The sequence below is a fragment of the Aureobasidium namibiae genome, assembly GCF_000721765.1.
Source record: "Aureobasidium namibiae CBS 147.97 unplaced genomic scaffold scaffold_21, whole genome shotgun sequence".
Lineage (NCBI taxonomy): Eukaryota > Fungi > Ascomycota > Dothideomycetes > Dothideales > Saccotheciaceae > Aureobasidium > Aureobasidium namibiae.
This window is the reverse complement of record NW_013581188.1, coordinates 287,037-308,077: the sequence shown is the minus strand read 5'-3', so window position 1 is coordinate 308,077 and position 21,041 is coordinate 287,037. Positions and strand designations below refer to the sequence as shown.

The window sequence follows — 21,041 nt, the reverse complement described above, 5'->3', positions numbered from 1 at the left end:
TGATGGAAGTAAAGAGATGCGTCTGAGTGTGAGGGTAAATGCGGAAATGCAGAAAGTGAACTTGGAAGCAACGTCGATGTTTTGTCTGAAGCATCACTCACTTTTGGAAAGCACGCGTTCTGGCGCGTCGATCGTGCTTTCCTAATTCGGCTTTGATTGATGTGTGACGTCTACCGCACCTTCTTCTTTTCGACCGTCAGACCTAGACTTTTCTTCCGTCGTCGCCGGTTCATCTCTCCATACACGACCCTTGACATCTTCTCTATCATCTGCTCAGTTGTTCCTTGTCTTCACTGCTGGTTCATCGAACACACAGTATCTGGAAAGCCGGATGCTTGGAGCTCCACAGGAGCTCGCTACTATCAGCCGCGGCGTCCTCTTAAAGCCACCAATCTCAAATTCGTCTCAACAAGCCGCTTTAGCTCATCTGGGAGAGCGCCAGACTGAAGTCCACTTCACGTCTTCCTGTATTAGGAGTATTCTGGAGGCACTGTGTTCGATCCACAGAAGCGGCATCGATATATCTTTTGTCCCCTTGACCATCAGTCAATGGCCATTCCTTTTGCCAGGCTTCTGGCTATTCTGTGACAGCCTTCTAACAATCTGACCGGGTACGTCAACCCATAGTCTTCCACAGGTGAGGCCAGGCCATAGCAATAAGGACATAGAACACAAGGTGGGTACACCGTAACCTGGTGGTCAAAGGCGGTTCAACGTCGTCGTGCACTCTGTCCAGACAAACATCGTCGTTCTCCAACCAATACTCACTACTGTTATAAACCCTATATGAATGAGTCCGCGAGCCTTGGGCAGTTCAGACATATTTAATGCCCACAACATTATTGGATGTTTGTAAGCAGAAATTTTCTTGTACTGGCGGTACCGTCAACAGGATCAAAGACCTGTGAAAGTGTCTTCAAGTATCCTTTCGAGAGTTTCTGTGCAGACTCGGGAATGTAGAGTAAACCGTGTGCGTAATCGCGCCGTTGGAAGTCATTGACAACAGAACTTATGTTATAATGCAGAACAGCAGTCTACTGACTAGGGTCTGAGGTTACTGGCCCGGAAAGTATATTGTAATGACCTCTCCATTGACTCTAATTGGAGTGTACTGTACCATCTTCATACTTGACCCTTAGAGGCCGCCAGAGTCGAGTGGTAAAGGTTGAGAGAACGAGAGTCAGCATTGAAGTCAGTGCGTTTCCCGGACCGATTGCGGCAGCGGGTGCTCCGTAAAGCTCCTTGACGACAAAGTCAGCTTCCATACCACGAACAATGCAAGCGCTTTCCTCATGGGAAGCAAAGGTCCGGTCAGACGAACTGCCGTGAATCGGTATATAGTCAGGATGCCCCTCACAAACACAGCTCAATGTATGGAACAGGAAGGCCAATGTGGCTTCGTTCGATGAATGCCAAGTAGGGTTCTGTTGCCAGACTGGGACTCCGCGTCCGGAGCACGTAGAAAGTCAAACCGCGCCCGCATGGGCAAAAAATCCTGCCCCACTGCTACTACTTAACTATTGCTCATAGCTGTCGCCTCCCTTCTTTGTTCCTCTCAACTTCCACCAGTCGTTACACACACATATACACATCATGTCGACTTACGCCCTCCCTGAAAGCCATCGCGATGTTAGTGACCAACGCAACAATTGGAACCAGACTTGAGTACTGACTATGAATAGCTCATGGAGAAGTCTCTCGTCGAGACCGACCCTGAGATTGCCGAGATCATGAAGAAGGAGATCCAGCGTCAGCGCGAGTCTATTCTTCTGATTGCCTCGGAGAACGTGACTTCGCGTGCTGTCTTCGATGCCCTGGGTTCGCCCATGAGCAACAAGTACTCCGAGGGCTACCCCGGTGCCCGCTACTACGGCGGTAACGAGCACATCGACGCCATTGAGCTCACCTGCCAGGCCCGCGCTCTCCAGACCTTCGGCCTCGACTCTGAGAAGTGGGGTGTCAACGTCCAGTGCTTGTCCGGCTCTCCCGCCAACCTCCAGGTCTACCAGGCCATCATGCGCCCTCACGACCGTCTGATGGGTCTTGACCTGCCCCACGGTGGTCACTTGTCCCATGGTTACCAGACTCCCCAGAGAAAGTAAGCAACCAATGCATCGTCTCAAGCCAGTCTAGAGCCTCGCTAACACGCTATCAAGGATCTCTGCTGTTTCCACCTACTTCGAGACCTTCCCCTACCGTGTCAACCTCGAGACTGGCATCATCGACTACGACCAGCTCGAGCAGAACGCTCTCATGTACAGACCCAAGGTCATCGTTGCCGGTACCTCTGCCTACTGCCGTACCATCGACTACAAGCGCTTCCGCGAGATTTGCGACAAGGTCGGCTGCTACCTCATGGTCGACATGGCCCACATTTCCGGTTTGATCGCCGGTCGCGTCAACGACTCTCCCTTCCCCTACGCCGACATTGTCACCACCACCACCCACAAGTCGCTCCGTGGTCCCCGTGGTGCCATGATCTTCTTCCGCAAGGGTGTCCGCAAGACTGAGATGAAGGCTGGCAAGGAGATCCAGACCCTCTACGACCTTGAGGGTCCTATCAACTTCTCCGTCTTCCCTGGTCACCAGGGTGGACCTCATAACCACACCATCACCGCTCTTGCTGTTGCTCTCAAGCAGGCACAGTCTGACGAGTTCAGACAGTACCAGCAGCAGGTCATCAACAACGCCAAGGCTCTCGAGCACGAGTTCAAGAACCTCGGTTACACTCTCGTCACCGGTGGTACCGACAACCACATGGTCCTCATCGACCTGAAGCCCCAGGCTCTCGACGGTGCCCGTGTTGAGGCTGTCCTCGAGCAGATCAACATTGCCTGCAACAAGAACACCACCCCTGGTGACAAGTCTGCCCTGACTCCTTGCGGTATCAGAATCGGTGCCCCCGCCATGACCTCTCGTGGTATGGGTGAGGACGACTTCAAGCGCATTGCTGGTTACATCGACCAGGCCATCAAGCTCTGCAAGTCTGTCCAGGCCGACCTGCCCAAGGAGAACAACAAGCTCAAGGACTTCAAGGCCAAGGTCGCCTCTGGCGAGGTCGAGGAGATCAAGAAGCTCAAGTCCGAGATTGCCCAGTGGGCCACCACCTTCCCTCTGCCCATCTAAGCAGCTCAAGCTTGCATGCTAGAGTTTTGATTGCATTTAAATGGCGTCTTGGGATGACACGATATTCAACATGGGATGATAAAACGGAGGAAGGGGTGTTCGGTTACGAAAAGCAGAGACAGCTTCAACCTGTGCCTTGCTATGATACCAGGAAGCTTATGTTTCCAGTGCTAGAATAAAAGCGATATGACAACCTACAATTGATCTATAAAACACCTTGCTTGTGTGTGTATGATGTGACTCTTGTCGTTCAACATCTTCCGTCTCTTCTCGAGATGCAACCAAGTCGAGCGAAAACACCCCGATTGGCTTGTGCGCACGTCAGAGGCCGACGGGAAGCGGGTGCGGGAGCTTCCCTGATTTTAGCGCGGTCGGGCGTGGTTCCCCACGCAACCGAGTATTTACAAAACGATCATCACGGTCCCTGGTCGTGGGAGGCTGGGTGTGGCAGGAAATTCATTTAGCACTTTACCAACCTCGCGATTTCCTTCTGCAGCAAAAGAGACCAGGGATACACGCGCCTCGCTCCATCTCCTCTTTTCACCTTTGACTTCTCCTACGAACCTGCGTTACATCCGTTTCTCTGGACGATAAACTGAACAGTATCACTTAGCGGCTTTGCAACGTTTATCCACCATCTCCACCTTCAGGCAACCCGAACCTCCACATTCCACGAGTCAAGACACGCAAAAGGGCACGACAAGATCCAGATTCCATTGTGTGAAGAGGCATCTGCATTCCTCCAACCTCTCCATCGGCCACCGGCAGGACGCAGGCTATTGTCTAAGCAGGACAGGACATTCCAGAGAAAGCCATGGCTCCTGGTATTGGCTTTGCTGTCGGCATCCAACGTCTGATACCGTTCATCGGCTACCATCACATTCTTATGATCCTGATTGCCATTGCCATCATTCTTCTTTGTGAGTCTGGCCAGATATCATCACTGTCTACCCACCACTAACAAGCATGGCTCACAGCACTACTACTGGCCGGATGCTCTTCCAGTTCACCGTTGATACCAGGAATCTTCCTAATTGACTTCTACTATCAAACGTACACACCGACGTATGACCCGGCGCAAGTGGACCCCGGTGTCACTGCTGCTATCGCCAACATCGTTGGACAAACTCAACTGGAAGTAAGAGTTGGATACTTTGGTCTATGCATCGCTTCGGATGCTGGCAACTACCTCTGCTCCAACAATGCCACCCTTCTGGCCGAGCAGATCAGCATTGACAAAGATCCCATGAACTTGATTTGGGTCGCGAACACTTTCAAGAATTCAGTCGTCTTTCCCTGGTTGATGTAAGTACACACAATCACGATTTGAAGAGGTTCAAACCTTGCTAACTCTGTACGAACAGTATCATTGCCATCATCTTTGCCTTCCTCTGCTTCCTCCTTCTCGCTTCATTCCCTGGTTGGCATGAGGAGCGTGACCGTGCCACTGGTTCCGAGGTCGACGTGAAGCCCTTTCCATCACGTCCGGTTTCCCAGTCAGCTCTTGCACTTGTCTTCATTGCATCAGTCTTTGTTCTGGTGTCCGTACTATGGCAACATACTGCCTCAGTAGCAGCAGCGCAAGTCGCTCAAGACATGGGTAACGGGAGCATCAAATCAGGAGTGGGAACATCAGCCATGGTGTTAGGCTGGTTCAGCTTTGCGTTACTACTCATCGTTACCATCGGTCTATTGGTCATGATTCTAAGTATTCATCTCCTGGACAGACTGACAGATGAATAATCTTTGCAACGACACGACATAACAAAAGCATGACACGAAGTCACAGGCGATTTTCGACATATGCATCACGATCACGACAACAGGGTACAACCCCAAATGCCGAATAACAGCAGCGCACTATACCCCCTTTGTTTGCGCAGCATCTTCTTCTTGTTTTCCCTTTCTGCATTCGCCGAGTCGATGACTCGGCAAACCTTTTCGCATTGCCAGCGTGCAAGCATTTCAGCATTCCTGGGGCCTTCCTTGTAATCTGCATCTACGGAGCATCTTGGACCTTTTTTGGCAAGAGGCTAGGGCCTCTTTTAAATGTTTTCGTTGTCTTGCTTCCTTCTTTCCAAACAAATTGAACGATTGAGAGGAAGACTGATGGGTCTCTACAAAGCTTTCTTGTACATGACACCATTGAAATATATAGACGAATTGCGAATGATGATTTGAGATTGGTTGATCCAACCTGTTGCCCGTACTCACTTGTCCTGTTACTCTCATTTTTAAATGAGCTGCTCTCCTCGTGTGCAAAGTCGTACCCGATGTAGCTATAGAAGTGCAGAGTCCTCTCCGCGAATGGTGAGGATTCACTGAGAGTTGTGCTGTCGTCTGCTCTTTAGACAGACTGCCACAAGTACTGCTTTCTGTGATTGCCGCGATACTTCCATAGTCATATGTAGGTGACACTAACACTATAACAATGCACAGTCCTTTCTAAGTTATTGGCAGGTCCATAAAGAGTAAGAGTCTTCTCCGATACGTGGAAGCAAGTGCTGGATGGCAACCAGAGCCCAACACTCGTTCTCCACATTTCGATGACGTGAGTGAGGTTCCCATCGCGGCTACCCACACTCCCACATCCAAAACTCGACTTCATTCCTCTCTGCACTTGCATAGACAGCAGACGACAAATCCAGCAGAGCCCCTCTCGAATTGTCAAGCATCAGAGAACCTCCAATGATCCCAAGGATATGGCACGCCATCGAATGCCATTTTAGCCGGCGAGTATTCGGCTCGGTTGTTCGAAGGTGTTGATAGAGTTTCCCCGCCATTGAACGAAGATCGTCTTGCTCATCTTGCATATCAAGTTCTGGAGGGAGGGAGGGGTTGGGTTGGGTGGAGTCGCGATTTTAGCCAAGAGCCGAAAACCCTTGTGAGTACGAAGAAGCAATTGCAAGACTTCTAAACTATAAAGGTAGGTCTTTGTGGCCTGCCGATGCACTTACAACTTCCTCGAGACATCGATTGCCAAGATGCATCTTTCTTCTTTACTTGCTGCTTCTTCGCTGGCCATTAGGGCTCTTGCATGGCCGAAATATGTTGCTGTGAATGACGACTTGACTGTACAGACGTCATCTGGTCTTGTACATGGAAACAAGGACTCGAGATATCCCAATGTCCGCCAATTTTTGGGTATTCCATTTGCACAACCTCCTACTGGACAACTTCGCTTTGCAGCTCCTCAGCCTCTTCCAGCATCTGCGTCCAAAAAGGTCATCCAAAACACAGAATTGCCTCCCAGCTGTATGCAGTACCTCAACACCGTCAGTCCTGGTGTATACGTCAGCCAGGTCCTCGAGTTTGGTCTCCAAGGAAAGAACGGCACTGGAGATATCAGCGAGGACTGTCTGACCTTGAGTGTCTGGGCTCCTACTACCAACAACAATCAGTCCTGCAGCAGTGGTAACGAATTGCTCCCCGTTATCATATGGGTATATGGTGGAGGTTTCGTCACCGGAGGTCAAGACGTCCCGTACCAAATCCCAAGCCAGTGGATCGAACGTACTCAGGATCACATTGTGGTGGCTATCAACTACCGTGTCAATATCTTTGGCTTCCCGAACGCCGCTGGGCTGTCTGATCAGAATGTGGGTCTGCTTGACCAAAGAGCAGCTGTCGAATGGGTCAGAGACAACATTCTCAGGTTCGGAGGCGACCCTTCACGCATGCTTCTTTGGGGTCAGTCGGCAGGATCTGCGAGCGTAGACTACTACAACTTTGCTTATCCGAAGGATCCAATCGTGTCAGCATTCAGTATGGATTCTGGTACAGCTTTCATCGGTATCACAACCGACGACACCCAACACACCAACTTTACGTTCGTTGCCTCGCAACTCGGTTGTGCCAACTCTTCTTCGCCTGCAGATGAGCTTGCTTGTGTACGCAAGCTTCCTGCCGCAACGATCGAAGACTTTGTCAAGAACTACCAGGAGAACGGCACCGCACCCGCCATCAGCTTCCTTCCCAGCGCCGATGAGAAAGTAGTATTCAGCAACTATACCGAACGTGCACTAGCAGGCGAACAAGCAAACTTGCCAGCTATCATCGGCACAAACGCTCAAGACGGCGTACCGTTTGCTCCCTACAGTCCCTCCGGCCCCAACGCCACACTCGCCCAGCTAGCCCTCCTCACTACATTCTTCTGCCCCGCTACCGAGTCTATTCGTCTACGTCAACAGACTAACCGCCCCACCTACCGCTACCTCTACAGCGGCAACTTCTCAAACATTGCTCCTGCACCTTGGTTGGGCGCTTTCCACTCTTCAGAGTTGCCATTGCTGTTTGGCACCTTTGACAACTACAGAGGTAAAGGGCCGGCGTTGGAGAACCAGACTAGTGTTGCTATGCAAGATGCCTGGGTAGCGTTTGCCAAGGGAGGTATGACTGGCATTGAGTCGACCGGATGGCAGGAGTATGAGTTCCTTGGCGAGACTACGGTCAGAGACTTTGGTGATGGGGTGGCGGTCAAAGATGTGGATGTCAAGTATCTCGAGAATCTTTGTGATGGGAGTAAGCCAAACTACAGTGCTTGAGAGGATCTAGTTGAGGTCATGAGATTTCTCGGATGTATATAATGATTTGACTTTCGATATAATGATTATTTGCCCTTTCCTGTCGGTCCCTTTGTTTTGCTCCTTCCTACAGACGACTCTGAATCATCTCATCTCTTCTCTCATATTGTGACTGCTGACGGCTCTTTTCCACATCTGCACCTCTGATAACACCTTCCACGACTTCAGCAACAGCCAATAAATTCTCCTCCCTCAATCTTCTCCCCACCAGTTGCAAATTCACTGGCGCATCTCTATACTTTTCCACACCACCCTCATCCCAGAACTTTCTATACAATTCATCCCTTTCACCCATCGCTGCCTTTGTATCTTTATCCCAGACATCCATATCTTGCACCGTGGTCACTGGGAATACCACTCCCGGCAGATCGGTGGCGTTGAACACAGCAGTGTAACCCCAGTACTTGCTTTCATCGTGTGCAGAAGCCACCGAGGCATTTACTGGACACAACAAAGCATCAATGCCAGTTTCTCGCCATTGAAGCGAAAATTGAGTGCGTAGATTATCGCGCAAAGCATTCAGCGTCCAGGTTTGCTCCACGGTGTGGCGGGTGGGTGTTGTGCTGTCCAGTAGCCATTGGATAATCGGGACTGCAGGGTCTGATTCCTGCAGCAAAGTGTTTTTGTACTCCTCGGCGCCATCGAGGAAGTATGCTGTGTTTATCCATTTGAGCAACGGGGTATGTAACCGAGGATTCCAGGATACGACTTCGTGACCTGCGTTGCGCAATTTGTTGACTGTATCCTTCAAAGCGCGTGTAATTGGTGGATGAGGCATGACTTCCCCATCATGCCACAACACGCCTATCCTGAGTTTCTTTGGCAAAATCTCAACTCTGACATCCCGCCATGGCAAATCAATCAGACTGGGTTCAAAGTCCCAGGGTTGTGCATCCAGTGCCACTTTGCAGAAAAGTCGTAAGTCGGCGAGTGAGTTTGCCATGGGTCCCACGCATCCAATGATATTCTCCATTCCCGAGTGCAGACCACTGAGTCCAGAGTGTGGGATACGCGCTACACTCGCCTTCAACCCCCACCCACCGCAAAAGCCACTAGGACCACGAATGCTGCCGCCGATATCTGTGCCAATACCTAGAGGTGAGCCACGCATAGCGACCAATGCTGATTCACCGCCAGAGCTTCCTCCAGAAGTAAGATTCACATTGAATGGGTTTGTAGTGCGGCCAAACAGATTCGAGTGTGTTTCCAAGGCCATGAGAGTTTGTGGATTAGTGGTTTTGACGTGGAAGACTGCGCCTGCTTCTCTGAAGACTTTGCAAATTAGTGCGTCGCCTGGACTGGGTGCGTCGGCCCAAGAGATCAAGCCAGAGGTTGCGGGTGTGTTGGCTAGGAAGATATGTTCCTTTACTGACATGGGCAGGCCGTGAAGAGGTCCAATGGGTTTGTTATATTTTTCCATATACGCGTCTAGCTCCTTTGCTTTTTCCAATGCAGACTCAAACAGCACAACAGCTAGACAATTGGTAGCTTGGTGGGCTAGGGCAGCTCGTTTGCAGAAAGCAAGAGTTACTTGATATGAAGACCATTTCCTGGAATGGATGCAAGCGAGGATATCTACGGCTCGTTGTTCGGTAATGGAGAGTTCTTCTTCAGACATGATTGACGGGCACTTCTTGGGTAGATCCATGAAGTTATGGCCTTGGAGGAGATGCTCGTCGACTAGCCATGCTGAGGGAATGGCATCGTAAATCTCCTTACTCTTTCTGGCAGCGACGTCTTGCCAGGAAGGCGAAGAAGGTGTAACCATAACAGATTAAAGTGTGCAAATAGAGGATAAAGTATGGATTGGAACAAGATGAATTGAAGAGGTAGAGCGGACCCCCTACCTCTTATATCTTCAGAAACTTCCTTCTACGAAGGACCCCATCACGAGTGCGCCTTGCATCACAAACACATCCCGATTTCGCAATTGGCAACTGTTGAACGGGAACGGAAAAAAAGCGAGCAGATAGGTAACCACAAGAGCCACTTGCCAGCAAAAGAACAGTGGAGTCGGTGTGTGCGCTGTCCAAGATTTCCAAAAGTCAAGCGCGAGCCGAGGGTGATTCGGTTCGCGCTTCCTTTTGCGATGCAAAACGGCGACTCGACGCATCTGATAAGACCACTTGCTGCGGATTTGATAAAAAAGTTGTTTGGACTTCGGTGTGGTGTCTCATCACGAACAGACGCGAGAAATGCATGTTACGAGAATGCGCAAAGATGTGCTGATCTGCAGCGTTTCCAATGGAAGCCCTAGAGATCATTCTGGCGTTGTAGGCTCTCTATCTATGGACACGTCACATATCCATGATATCTTTGTGACACTCCATAGTCGCTAAGAATGCATTATGCTTGCTTGGGAATCACCGACCTTCGAGTATCGATCATGCTATTGGAGACGGCATACATGAAGTCACAAAGATATTCAGTTAGTTGATCGGGCGTTTTTTCATCGAGTGCCCTGCAGATCGTCCTAGCATGAAAGGCTCTCGATGGACATACCGCGTCTCCATGACATCTTTGTGACTTTTCAAAGTTACTCAAATATGCAGTATGTTTGCTCGAGATCTCATTCATCCCAAACATCACGGATATCCTACAAACAAGCTATAAGAAGTCACCAAGGTGTTCCGGAAACAGACAGTATCCGTTGAGAGCCCCTGACATTGGCATGAGAGATGGGGCTCTCGGCGGACGAGGCTTGGAAATGTGATTACAATGCTGCATTTTTATAGTCACCTAATAACGCAGCAAGTTTTTCTGGGATCGAAATTTGACACAATGAATGCAGAAGCCAGAGAGTAAGGGGTAGTGAATGCAAAAAGTGGGCAAGAGCAACGAAATCTTACGACGAGAATTAGAAGTCACGGCGAACAGGACACGCAAACGATAATGTATAAAGCCGCGCTCAGCGCACAGCAGAAAGTCTTCATTGACTATCATAACGACCTTTGACTACCACAATTCATGACCTAAAGAAAACCTGCGTCTCCTTCTCAAAAAGACACGACTTGAAACGACCAAACGCCAGCCCGAAAAGAGACCTCAAAGTTCCATCTGTTGCGCTATTCTACTTCGATCAGATGTCACGATCGCCGCTGTCAGCAGCAGAGGCAACATCAGAACGGATGTCACCGCTGTCAGCAGCAGAAGCAACATCAGAGCGGATGTCAGACGCATCCTCAGCCTCAGCGCCAGCGTCAGTGCGCATGTTAATGTCATCAGCGATGTCGACAGCGTCAGGGTCGTTGACAACAAAGGATTCGATGACGGGGTTGGTCGAGACAACGGTGACGACAGTGGTGCTAGGCTCGGCGGGAGTCTCGCCAAAAGCAGCGTCAACGATAGCGTGAACGGCAGCGTCGAGATCGTCGTCGTCGTGGTCGGCGTTGTCCTCATGCTTGACACGCTTGACACGATCGGGCTCGGCAAGCTCGTCGAGGTCAGAAGCGGGCTCGGCGGCGCGCTTGACAGCATTGGTGTCGGCGGCGGGCTCCTGGGTGTTTGATTAGCATGGTTTTGTGCAAGCAGAGTGGAAGAAGACATACCTCAGCACCGGCAGCGACGTCGTCGACAGCAACAGCGGCAGTGATGTCGTTCTCGACATCCTCGATCTTGGGATACTTTCCACGACCACCCTTCAGACCGACGTCGGGTTTCTTGATTTCATCCTCATCTGCGGAAGATTCGTCGGCTGGAAGTGACTGGCGAGCTCTCAGGGAAGCACGAGTAGTGCGTCCCTTAGGAGCAGATTTGGGAGTGCTGGCTTGGACAGCAGAAGCTCTGGTGACCTTGGCCTTGGGCTTGGCCTTAGCCTTGGGCTTGACAGTGACAGCCTTGGGTTCATCGTCCTCGTCAGTGACAGGCTCCTCGGCCTTGACAGCGACGGCCTTCTTGCCACGAGCCTTCTTGCCGACAGGAGCAGGAGTACCCTCGACATCGGCATCGCCATCAGCATCGACGTCCTCATCATCAGCTTCGTCCTTGGCGCTGGCAAAGGCTGACATCTTGACACGAAGCTTATGGTAGGCGCTGTTGGCCGAGGCTCTGGACTTGTGGCCGCTCAAGGAAGCCAGCTTCTCAAGGTCGACCTAAGGGAACGATCAGTCTTGATTCCATGATGTGTTGCAGCGTGCAAGAAGAGAGATCGCGAGAAGAAGTAACAGCAGCAGCGAGAACAGAATTGCAACGTTCGTCGCGCAAAAGCAAGAGATCGTGAGAAGGAAACAGTGGCAGAGGATGAGATCGTGGAAGGAGAGCCATAGACAGCGACCAGGGGATGAAACTTACATCAGGAGGAGTCTTGCAGCTCTGCCAGACATAGCAAATCATCTCCTGCTCGCGGGGGCTGAGAACAGAAGACATGCTTGTGTTTGTATCTGAAGCGTATTCTTGAAAGAGGGTAGAGGATATAACGTGGAACGATGTGTACTGGCAATTGGTGCGTGTTTGGTGCGGAAGGGGTAGAGAAAATTGAGATCGCGCCGACTCGAAGTGAGAGAGAGTACTGAAGCAGTAGTTGTTGACATTCACCGCGAGAAACGCCGGGCCGGTGCTGACAGGCTACCTCGCTGTCGGTATCACGGGCCCTGACTCGCCGGACCAATCAAGAGGCGGCGATATGGATGCCGGTCGTCATAGCTATCATCCAAGAGGGCGTCGTCACTTTCTTAATACCTTCATAGTAATAACATCACTTGCTTGAGCCTGTCCGGCAAAATCATGCTCTGTACCACAAGCATCCCTGATGCAGAGACATGCTTGCCATTGATGAGACAAGAAGCTCTGTACCAAAGTACAAGTTGATATGAATGAGACAATTCGCATGTATATCCTCTTCTGACGAGGCCACAAGACCCGAGAGAGGTATTTGTAGTCGTAGAATCGTCACTGTACCTCTGAAGCATAGATATCACAAACTCTCACCGCCTGGATATTACACCGTATATGGCCCGTGCATATCCAGCACTGTGAGGTTGCTCTGCAGTGACGATTCAAGTCATGATGTCTGAGGGGAGGCTTAGGATTCAGCAAAGCAGCAAGCAGGCTGGCACCGATGTCCGAAATGGGATACCATCGGCACCAAAGCCTAAGCTGTTTTGCAAACAAGCGCGCTGTGTCAATGAAAGACAGTAGACAATGAGAAGAAAAGAAAAAACAGAGAGAGTCATGAAAGTCCCTGGCGTTAGTAAATATTCAGACAGGAAGGAGACAGCCCATAGGGTCTTGATCGTAAAAGAGGTTGCATTTCTTTTTTCTGAAGCTCATAAAAGTAGAGGAAACAACAACCTTGGATATGCACTGGTTGAGAAATTCCTAGGCAAGTTTTTCCTTTTGGCGACAGTCGCCAGGTCTGTTGCAACGACAAAGCGAGTCTTTGTCCATTGGTATGGCTTTTGGTGATATCCTGCTCGCAGAGATTTTGGACACCATTGATGTATGGATGGCGTTCTCGCCTTCTGCTTGTTCCAGGACGAGTTTGGATCTGGGTTGAGGGCGCTTCCAAAGGTAGGCTGTTCTCAGTCCGTGTTTTGGTCGTTGGTTGATCAGAAGCCTCTTCCGCCACGTCCTCTTCCACGACCACCACCGCGACCACCGCCCATGCCGCCGCGTCCTCTACCGCCGCCTCTTGCTCCACGGCCGCCTCTGTCTGCAGCTTCCTTGCGGGCCTTGTTCTTGGGCTTGGGGGCGTCGTCGATCAGGAGAGTATCCAGAGGTAGCGAGTCGGGGAGGATGTAGTAGCGGATGGTCGCGCCGCGAATGTTCATGGTGTCCAGACTGATGGTGTCGCGACCCTTGGGGGTCATCTTGACTGTTCGCAGCGCTGTGTTCATTTGCGGAGAGACTGATGCGATAGTTCCGTGGACAATTGTGCCTGTGGATCGGTCAGTAACAGATTTGAGCATGCGCGAGTGGGCGAGCACGAACCGTTCTTCATCTCAATAGTGACCGTCTCATTCTGGCACTTCATCAAAAACCTGGAACGGTATTAGCTATATTGCGACACGGCCAGGTTGCGCATTGACGAGCGATGGCGAAGCTAGAAACGCACCTGACGAGCTTCATGTTGGGCGCAGTGGTTCAGTAAAGAAATGCGCGGTGGTTGTGAGAGGATTGTGGACAAGGCGATGGGTATTCGGTGATGGTTGCTGCTTGCCGCCGGTCGCGTTCGCAGTCGTTCTCAACTCGGCACGCTGTGACGCTCCTTCCTCTCCCACGCCCGGCGCTTCTTGGCACCAGCCTTCGCCGACAATCACGTGCAACCTTGATGAATGCTCACCATCAATCATGCCTGATGTCTCTATCACGAACACATAGTAGTTAAGAATGGTGAGGGAGTAGAGGAGCAATGCTGCCATCTCTCAACTGATGATGTATGATGGAGATATGCTATCTAAGCGTGTAAAGCGAAACTACCGACGTGCATACCGACAAGACTTGCCACTTGGGCATTGCAACACATTCGACGAGAGATCCGGCAAGGTGTTGAAGACTGTGTCCATGTGATTGCTCTCGACTTGGGTATATTCAGGAATGCATCAAAACAAAAACTCCATTCGATCCAAAACCATGCCATAATGCAATTTGCCAACCAAATCATTCCTCGTCAACCTTGATCCACTCGCTATCGGTGCCAAAGTCGTTGGACGAAGCACTGAGATCACTGGGAGCCTTGCGGTGTCTGCTCTCGCCTTCTGAGGGCTGCAAGCCAGTCGTACCAGCCGAAGTCGTCGAAGCCGTGCCGCTCTTGAAGTCGTTGAGGATCTTTGATCTAATTTGTTCGTCTTCTTGGGTAGGATTGAAGTCAAGTTCGGCATGAGAGACGTTGACCTTGACGCCGGCAGCTGTCTGGACTTCGGTATCGGTGGCTTCGTCGTCGGCTGTGTCTCCGGGTTGGTTCGGCGACCTGGACTTTCTGATACGCTCGGCCTCGGCCTCCTTTTGCTGAGCCTGCTGCAACTCGTAGGCAAACCAGTTGATGGCCCACCAGAGACCGCCGCACAGAACGCTGAGAACGAAGAAGTGGATACTGTAGGTAGCGGCGAGGAGAGCGGCGAGGAGAAGCTGGAGAGCACCGAAGGTGATGTTGGTAGCCAGCAATAGGGCGGGCGTGGGACCGGGGGTGAAGACGGCTTCCCAGAGGTTGGTTATGAAGTCGGCCATGCTGAAGAGAGTAAGGTATGCGAGAGTCGTAGGGAGGATAGCGGGGTCGGTTGACAGGGTCTGGGATAAGGTGGATTCTTTTGGCGATGGAGCGGGCAGTCAGACACAGGTAGAGATGTGCGGTTCGAGGACAGCCAGAGCGCCTGCTGGATAGTCCAGGTGAACAGTTGGCAAAGGTTCGTGTTGCGTTTGCAGGAAAGCGAACAATCAAATCATCAATCATGCACCCCCATGTTTCGCGGACATGGCCGGCGCGCGTGACTTCATCGCCCCGACAGCGACAAGATCATCTCCAATCCTCTTCGGGTCTCTACCACAAACGCTCCAACATTGAAAGGCGTTTCAGACCTCAGCTGCTCCGTCTGTCCGCCAGTTGCAACGTGGGAAGCTGACCTGTTTGTCTTGTGGTGGCATTTGGATCATTACCACATCTTCCACGCCAACGCGTCTACCGCTTGACCGACTTTTATAGACTGGGGAGGTTTTCAACACAACATTCCCACCATGGCCCAGTCGGCTATCAAGACTTTTCTAGACTCAAAGGGTCTTGTTGCTACACAAGCATGGCTTGATTCCTTTGTCAGTTCCACGCGTCAAGGCACTCCCATACCTGCCCTGCAAAAGACGGCTCTGTTCCGCATACTGGCCTCCGATCTTACATCATCCATCAAAGCCACTCCAACCAACACTCTGCCACCAAATGCTCTGAATCCTACTGTCAAAGAACTTCGCATGCCGGATACCATCCCTGTCCAAGTGCTTGACATTGAAGACATAGGTCGCAGCGCTTGGAGTCAAGTTGAAGCCATCGAGGCTCAAGAACGCGGTGAGACCACAAAAGGCAGGGAAGTCATTCGTGTTGTGCCTGGCGAGGAATCAGATCCTACCAGAGACGGTACTGCTCCAGTCATCAAAAGCAACGGTCCTCACAAACTACTTCTACAGGACGCAAAGGGCACAAAGATCTACGGCTTCGAGATCACTGATGTCGACGGCATCGACTTGAATCTGGGCATTGGCGCAAAGTTCATCCTAAAAAATGTAACCATTGCACGAGGTGTGATCCTGCTCGAGCCAAATAGTACTCAGCTTCTCGGTGGCAAGGTCGATGCATGGGACAAAGCTTGGAGAGCTGCCAGAAAGGATACCTTGAAGGCAAAGGTTGGTCCAAGGGGAGTAGACGAACTCTGAGATCACCGCCCTTTTTCAAAGCAAATTCAAGTGAACAAACCGGCCCATATACTGGCGGCATCACTGCATGGCACAAGCATACGACCATGGAGAGCACAATTGGAGCCAGCATTGTATCAAGCTTACCATCTCTGTTTGGGTCGAATTCGATGCACCAACACGGCGCATACCCTCGTGGCTTTCTGCTCGAGACAATCTTATGCTCAAGGGAATCAGAATCAGACTCAAAATCAAAACTGGGCAAGGACTCGCAATCAGCATGAATTAAGTCTGAATCGCATTCTACATATGCCCTCACTATCGCCTCAACTAAAACATCGAGGACACCCAAGGCTTCCACCACTTCTCAACACCCTCTGGATAATTCCACCCAGTCCAGTTATAGTTGCCCAAAGCCCACGTATCACCAACACCCTGCGCACCACTTCTAATCCTATAACTGCCCGCCAAACTCCACATGGCCCAGGAAACATTATTCTGCAGCGTAAAGTCCTGCAGACAGTTCATCAAAGTATCGTTAAACAACGACACATCCTGCGCAGCACCGAACTCTGAGATGATCACTGGAGTATTGCGGGCAGCGGTGGGGCAATCCTTGGTAATGTTGCAGGCAGGTGGCGGAGGCATGCCTATCGCGTTGAAGCCCGCGGCGTAGAGTTCGGCAAAGATGATGGGGCAAGAACCGGTATCCAGGTTTTCGGACATGCTGTACAAGTGCAGTTCGTAGACTACCTTGTTCGCCCAAGGGTGCGAGGCCAGGTCAAACACAATGGGGTCTCTGCGGAGGCCATCGCGGATAGCATCGCATTTATAGCAAGGAGCTGTATTCAAGTTCTTGCCTTGGATCAACGCAGATAGATCTTGATCATATTGCATGCCCGACCAGGTAACCAGCAAATCCGGGTTTGCAGAATGGATGGCATCGGTGGCAGCTGTGTAGTTTCCCACCAAGGTCACCCAATTGTAGCCCAGTGTTTCCGTAGGCGCAGTCTCATTGATCGCTCGTCGCAACTCATTGCGCAGAGACATGGATACCACGTTGTTGTGTGCAGAGGCCCAATGAGCGACGTATTGTAATCCGCGCTTCCAGTTTGCGACTGGGAAGTTGTAGTCGTCGAACCAGGCGTTGCCGTCTGTGTTGTTGCAGCACCATTGCGCTTTTCCGACGTGCACGTCTGGGTGGATGTAGATATTTTTCGATAGGGCGACGGACGCGATGTGGTCCCAAATCTCGAAACGTGTGGTGTCTTTGTTGAAAGCAGGGTTCTTTGCGATGATTTCTTTGGTGACTTTTGTACTGTTTTTGAATGTCAAAATCTCCTCTTTTCACATGGCAGAGGAGAGCTGATTTCTTACCCATTCTCATAGCCCAGCGCATTGATCATACTGATCTCCAAACCCACATCCTCACCGTGGCGCTCATAAATCTGATCAACCATCTCGATGGCATAAGTCAAGCGAATGAAATTGAAACCCACACTCTGCACTTGGTTCAGAATATCCTCGATACTCGCCCACTCCAAGCCCTCGGGTACCATGGATTCTCCAGAACCAGGCCAGTTTACTCCAGCAAAGGTTACGGCTTCGCCTTTGGTGTTGAGGATATCTCTGCCCGAAGTGCTGAAGGGACCGTAGGGCCATGATGATGAGGAGTTGCTTGCTTCGTTGCGGGTGTAGAGGAGGGAGGGGATGTCATCTTTTTCTGGCAGTAGGGCGGCTGAGGCCTCTGCTGCAAAGGCAGAGATGCCAATGGCTGCTGTGAGCAGGTTGGTGCAAAGAAACATGACTCTTGTGCTGATGAAGCTTCTCTATTTCGACATCACCTTGGGGATTTACGACATACTTATACATCGATTGATATTCGCCTGATCTATTGACATCTACCTTGTCCTTTGCATGCGATCACCACACCCCGTCGGTCAAATCCACTGCAATGGTATACCCCTCATTCTATATTAGCCGAACGCGAAGAGATCTGCATCCTTCAATTGCTTGGCCGTGGTCGATGATGTTGCAGCAAGAAACAACAAGGTTTGCAGAAGTTGGTGGCTGAGTTGCATGCTGTCATGGTTTTGTCGGAGGACGCAAGGTTCGAATCTCGGCAACAAATGACCCGTCGGATTGTGGATCGTCAACGTGGGGTGCAGGATGGGGTCCAATGTGGAGAAGGCCATCCAAAATTATTTCTTTCTGATGTGCAATAGATGAAGGAAGTTGTTGTGGGAATGAGACGGGAGTCGGACTGTATGTATCAGTTCTGTCGAGACGCAGAATGGAGGCGGCGACATACCCCAGGGAGTTTCTGGGGGGGGAGTCCTCAGGTCATGGGTATATGTCTGAGTGCAGTCTGCAGATAGACATCAATGTGAGCATGTCTTGATTGATACGGTATACTTACACACCCCCAGATGCTCTGACAAGACACTCAGAAATACACTTAGTATGTCTATCAGAATATCTTCGCGGTCGATAGCCCCTACAAGATATGGCAGTAGCATCGAAATAGAAACAGGGTGATACTCCTTGCAAATTGACTTCGTCAAAAACGACAGCAAAGCCGGAACTGGATGACAAAGCTTGAAATATATCGTGCAAGCTGTACGTATGTAACATGAAAATACAGGTGAATCTAAACGGCAATCCTCTGTCCCATACTGCTCAGGGGCATTTCATCTATCACTAGACCATCAAGACCTTGGCCTGCGACCTGTGGCGTCCTGGCAAGTCTGTCTGCCATACGGTCAGGTACCAACTCGGGAGTCACCGCTCTCATCTCAGGTGTCCTTGGAAGTCTGTCTGACATGCGATCCGGTACCAGCTCCGGCGTGATAGGTCGTTGTACTGGAGTATTCACGGACAACTTAGCATTGCTGGGAGATGGCGAAGGTGGCAGTCTGTTGGCCATGCGCTCGAGCACTGGCTCAGGTGTCACTGGTCGTTGCGCACTAGCGTGTTTGTTGTGGACAGAAAGAGTCTTGGTTGTACTGCCGAAAGATGTGGGAGAGGTCGGTGCAGAGCTTTGAGTGATGACGAATGGCGACGATGACTTTGGCGAACGAGGGCTATCGAGCTTCTCAATAATTGAGTCGCGCTTCGAAGTGGTGATGCTGATATCAGGCAAGGTTTGCGTGAAGCCTTGCGTAGAGGCAACTTGTTCGATGGATTTGAAGTACTGTTTCATATCATTAGTATAGACTTTTTGATGGGCTGGGGTCTTGCTCACCTTGACAGTCTTGACCTGCAACTCTAGTGTGGCATCATCATCAGCGACAATCATGGCGTGAGGATGCATCTGTAGACTCGACAACGTCCACATGTGGTTGACACCACCTTCGATACACTTCTGGAGTGCAAGGGCTTTGTGTGAGCCAGTAATGATGATAATGACCTCTCTGGCATCCATTACTGTCTGAACACCCACAGTCAGTGCCATACGAGGCACCTTTGCGACATCGCCACCAAAGAACCTCGAGTTTGCGACGATTGTGTCATAAGCAAGTGTCTTGACTCTGGTACGAGATGTAAGACTTGATCCGGGCTCGTTGAAAGCGATGTGACCATCGGGGCCAATGCCCCCCAAGAAGAGCTCGATGCCACCTGCACGCTTGATCTTCTCTTCGTAGGCAATGCACTCTGCCTCGAGATCAGGAGCATTGCCATTTAGGATGTTGATGTTGGAAGGCAAGATATCGATATGTGAGAAGAAGTGTCGGTACATGAAACTGTGATATGACTCTGGGTGCTCGCGAGGGAGGCCAACATATTCGTCCTATAGAAGAATCAAATGTCAGCTTTTTGTTGATGCGCCAAAGAAGGAACACATGTTTTGACTCACCATATTGAATGTCACTACATCGCGGAAGGATATATCACCGTTCTTGTGATGAGTGACCAAGTTCTTGTACACGCCTTCAGGCGAACTGCCTGTAGGAAGACCAAGCACGAACGGTTTGCTCGGAGTTGGACCGAAAGCCTTGATACGATCTGGTATGATTAGCATGCGTGAGATTGTCCTGCAGGATCTTTCACGAACCAATGATATAGCTGGCGATGAATGCCGAAGCCGTATCCTTGTCGTCACGAATGATAAGACGCATCTTGGGTGTTGTGAATGAGAAGTGATATGTTTCTTTTGAGGGGGTATATCTTTCAGGAGCGGACTGAAACGATAGGAACACCACGGCGGACAAGAGGTTATATCGAACGAAAGAAAGCAAGCAGCAACCCACCTGAGGCAACCTACCTACATCATCGAGAAGCTACTCTCCACTAGAACACATGTCAAGCTGGTTCGTCTTCGCTGACCGGTGGACTGTCACGGTTGCATTCGCAGACCGAGGGAAGATCAGAGCAACATCCGCAAGAATGCTACACAAAGGAAGGATGTGGTCAACTGTCGCGATGAGATAAGGTTCTGGAATACCCAAGTGGTCGAAGACTTCCATCTCGACAGGGCTGTATCACGATGGATCCTCGTGGTGCCAACGTGCCTATCAAGGTGTTACATGGAGATGGGCGGCGGCAGACAAGCTGTCACCGTGCTGTGGTTGCATCGCCATTGCGAGTCGGTTGATAACGGCGGGGCATCGGCGCAAGGAGGCCAAGACCGGGCTAAAAATATGGAGAGTGCGATAAGCTGCGATTCGCTGGTCGGGCGTGGGAAAGTCAACCTTGCGGAGACTTGCAAGGCCGGGGCACGCGACGGTCCAATGCATGCGATGCATGGGTGTTATCTGCAGGCGGTGCTGACACGAGACCACTTCGCACTTTCTCCTTACCTATCTCAATTCACGCTCTCACTGGAGCCAGCCTTGCAGTGGTTACACGGACTTGAAATAAAGTACCACATCCTCCCACCGCTGTTTCCAATCCAACCAGTCGCGTGTGTACCATTCGCTCGAGCTTTCTCCTTGGGCCCTTCCTCACAGACCCAAAAAACCTAGCCCTTGCCGCCCCCGCATTTGACTGTCTTTTATT

General features: G+C 50.9%; 10 protein-coding genes across 10 annotated transcripts; 4 read left to right on the top strand and 6 right to left on the bottom strand.

Annotated features, from left to right (window-relative positions):
* Positions 1 to 1,593: 1,593 nt before the first annotated feature.
* Positions 1,594 to 3,126, top strand: M436DRAFT_56428 (glycine hydroxymethyltransferase; the record flags this gene model as incomplete). The annotated part of the gene is made up of 3 exons (XM_013568015.1): positions 1,594 to 1,629; positions 1,683 to 2,098; positions 2,157 to 3,126. 3 exons carry the CDS (start codon positions 1,594 to 1,596, stop codon positions 3,124 to 3,126), a joined length of 1,422 nt encoding a protein of 473 aa, XP_013423469.1.
* Positions 3,127 to 3,940: 814 nt separating this feature from the next.
* M436DRAFT_67392 (membrane fusion mating protein FIG1) lies at positions 3,941 to 4,869 on the top strand (the record flags this gene model as incomplete). Its single annotated transcript, XM_013568064.1, has 3 exons — positions 3,941 to 4,046; positions 4,092 to 4,431; positions 4,491 to 4,869. The coding sequence occupies 3 exons, from the start codon at positions 3,941 to 3,943 to the stop codon at positions 4,867 to 4,869; spliced, it is 825 nt and encodes a 274-aa protein (XP_013423518.1).
* A 1,241-nt stretch (positions 4,870 to 6,110) lies between these two features.
* Positions 6,111 to 7,670, top strand: M436DRAFT_76260 (acetylcholinesterase; the record flags this gene model as incomplete). Its single annotated transcript, XM_013568105.1, has 1 exon — positions 6,111 to 7,670. The coding sequence occupies one exon, from the start codon at positions 6,111 to 6,113 to the stop codon at positions 7,668 to 7,670; it is 1,560 nt and encodes a 519-aa protein (XP_013423559.1).
* A 106-nt stretch (positions 7,671 to 7,776) lies between these two features.
* M436DRAFT_85617 (glutamyl-tRNA amidotransferase-like protein subunit A) lies at positions 7,777 to 9,477 on the bottom strand (the record flags this gene model as incomplete). The annotated part of the gene is made up of 1 exon (XM_013568104.1): positions 7,777 to 9,477. One exon carries the CDS (start codon positions 9,475 to 9,477, stop codon positions 7,777 to 7,779), a length of 1,701 nt encoding a protein of 566 aa, XP_013423558.1.
* Positions 9,478 to 10,788: 1,311 nt separating this feature from the next.
* On the bottom strand, positions 10,789 to 12,074 carry M436DRAFT_85616 (uncharacterized protein; the record flags this gene model as incomplete). Its single annotated transcript, XM_013568103.1, has 3 exons — positions 10,789 to 11,205; positions 11,258 to 11,800; positions 12,000 to 12,074. The coding sequence occupies 3 exons, from the start codon at positions 12,072 to 12,074 to the stop codon at positions 10,789 to 10,791; spliced, it is 1,035 nt and encodes a 344-aa protein (XP_013423557.1).
* Positions 12,075 to 13,255: 1,181 nt separating this feature from the next.
* On the bottom strand, positions 13,256 to 13,775 carry M436DRAFT_85615 (Sm-like ribonucleoprotein; the record flags this gene model as incomplete). Its single annotated transcript, XM_013568102.1, has 3 exons — positions 13,256 to 13,584; positions 13,638 to 13,687; positions 13,762 to 13,775. The coding sequence occupies 3 exons, from the start codon at positions 13,773 to 13,775 to the stop codon at positions 13,256 to 13,258; spliced, it is 393 nt and encodes a 130-aa protein (XP_013423556.1).
* A 531-nt stretch (positions 13,776 to 14,306) lies between these two features.
* Positions 14,307 to 14,873, bottom strand: M436DRAFT_67387 (Pkr1-domain-containing protein; the record flags this gene model as incomplete). Its single annotated transcript, XM_013568063.1, has 1 exon — positions 14,307 to 14,873. The coding sequence occupies one exon, from the start codon at positions 14,871 to 14,873 to the stop codon at positions 14,307 to 14,309; it is 567 nt and encodes a 188-aa protein (XP_013423517.1).
* Positions 14,874 to 15,377: 504 nt separating this feature from the next.
* On the top strand, positions 15,378 to 16,064 carry M436DRAFT_76256 (uncharacterized protein; the record flags this gene model as incomplete). The annotated part of the gene is made up of 1 exon (XM_013568101.1): positions 15,378 to 16,064. One exon carries the CDS (start codon positions 15,378 to 15,380, stop codon positions 16,062 to 16,064), a length of 687 nt encoding a protein of 228 aa, XP_013423555.1.
* A 309-nt stretch (positions 16,065 to 16,373) lies between these two features.
* On the bottom strand, positions 16,374 to 17,848 carry M436DRAFT_56400 (Exo-beta-1,3-glucanase; the record flags this gene model as incomplete). The annotated part of the gene is made up of 2 exons (XM_013568011.1): positions 16,374 to 17,361; positions 17,421 to 17,848. The coding sequence occupies 2 exons, from the start codon at positions 17,846 to 17,848 to the stop codon at positions 16,374 to 16,376; spliced, it is 1,416 nt and encodes a 471-aa protein (XP_013423465.1).
* An 845-nt stretch (positions 17,849 to 18,693) lies between these two features.
* On the bottom strand, positions 18,694 to 20,161 carry M436DRAFT_56345 (glucosamine-6-phosphate isomerase; the record flags this gene model as incomplete). Its single annotated transcript, XM_013567995.1, has 5 exons — positions 18,694 to 18,958; positions 19,112 to 19,236; positions 19,288 to 19,833; positions 19,900 to 20,048; positions 20,098 to 20,161. 5 exons carry the CDS (start codon positions 20,159 to 20,161, stop codon positions 18,694 to 18,696), a joined length of 1,149 nt encoding a protein of 382 aa, XP_013423449.1.
* Between the last annotated feature and the right edge of the window lie 880 nt (positions 20,162 to 21,041).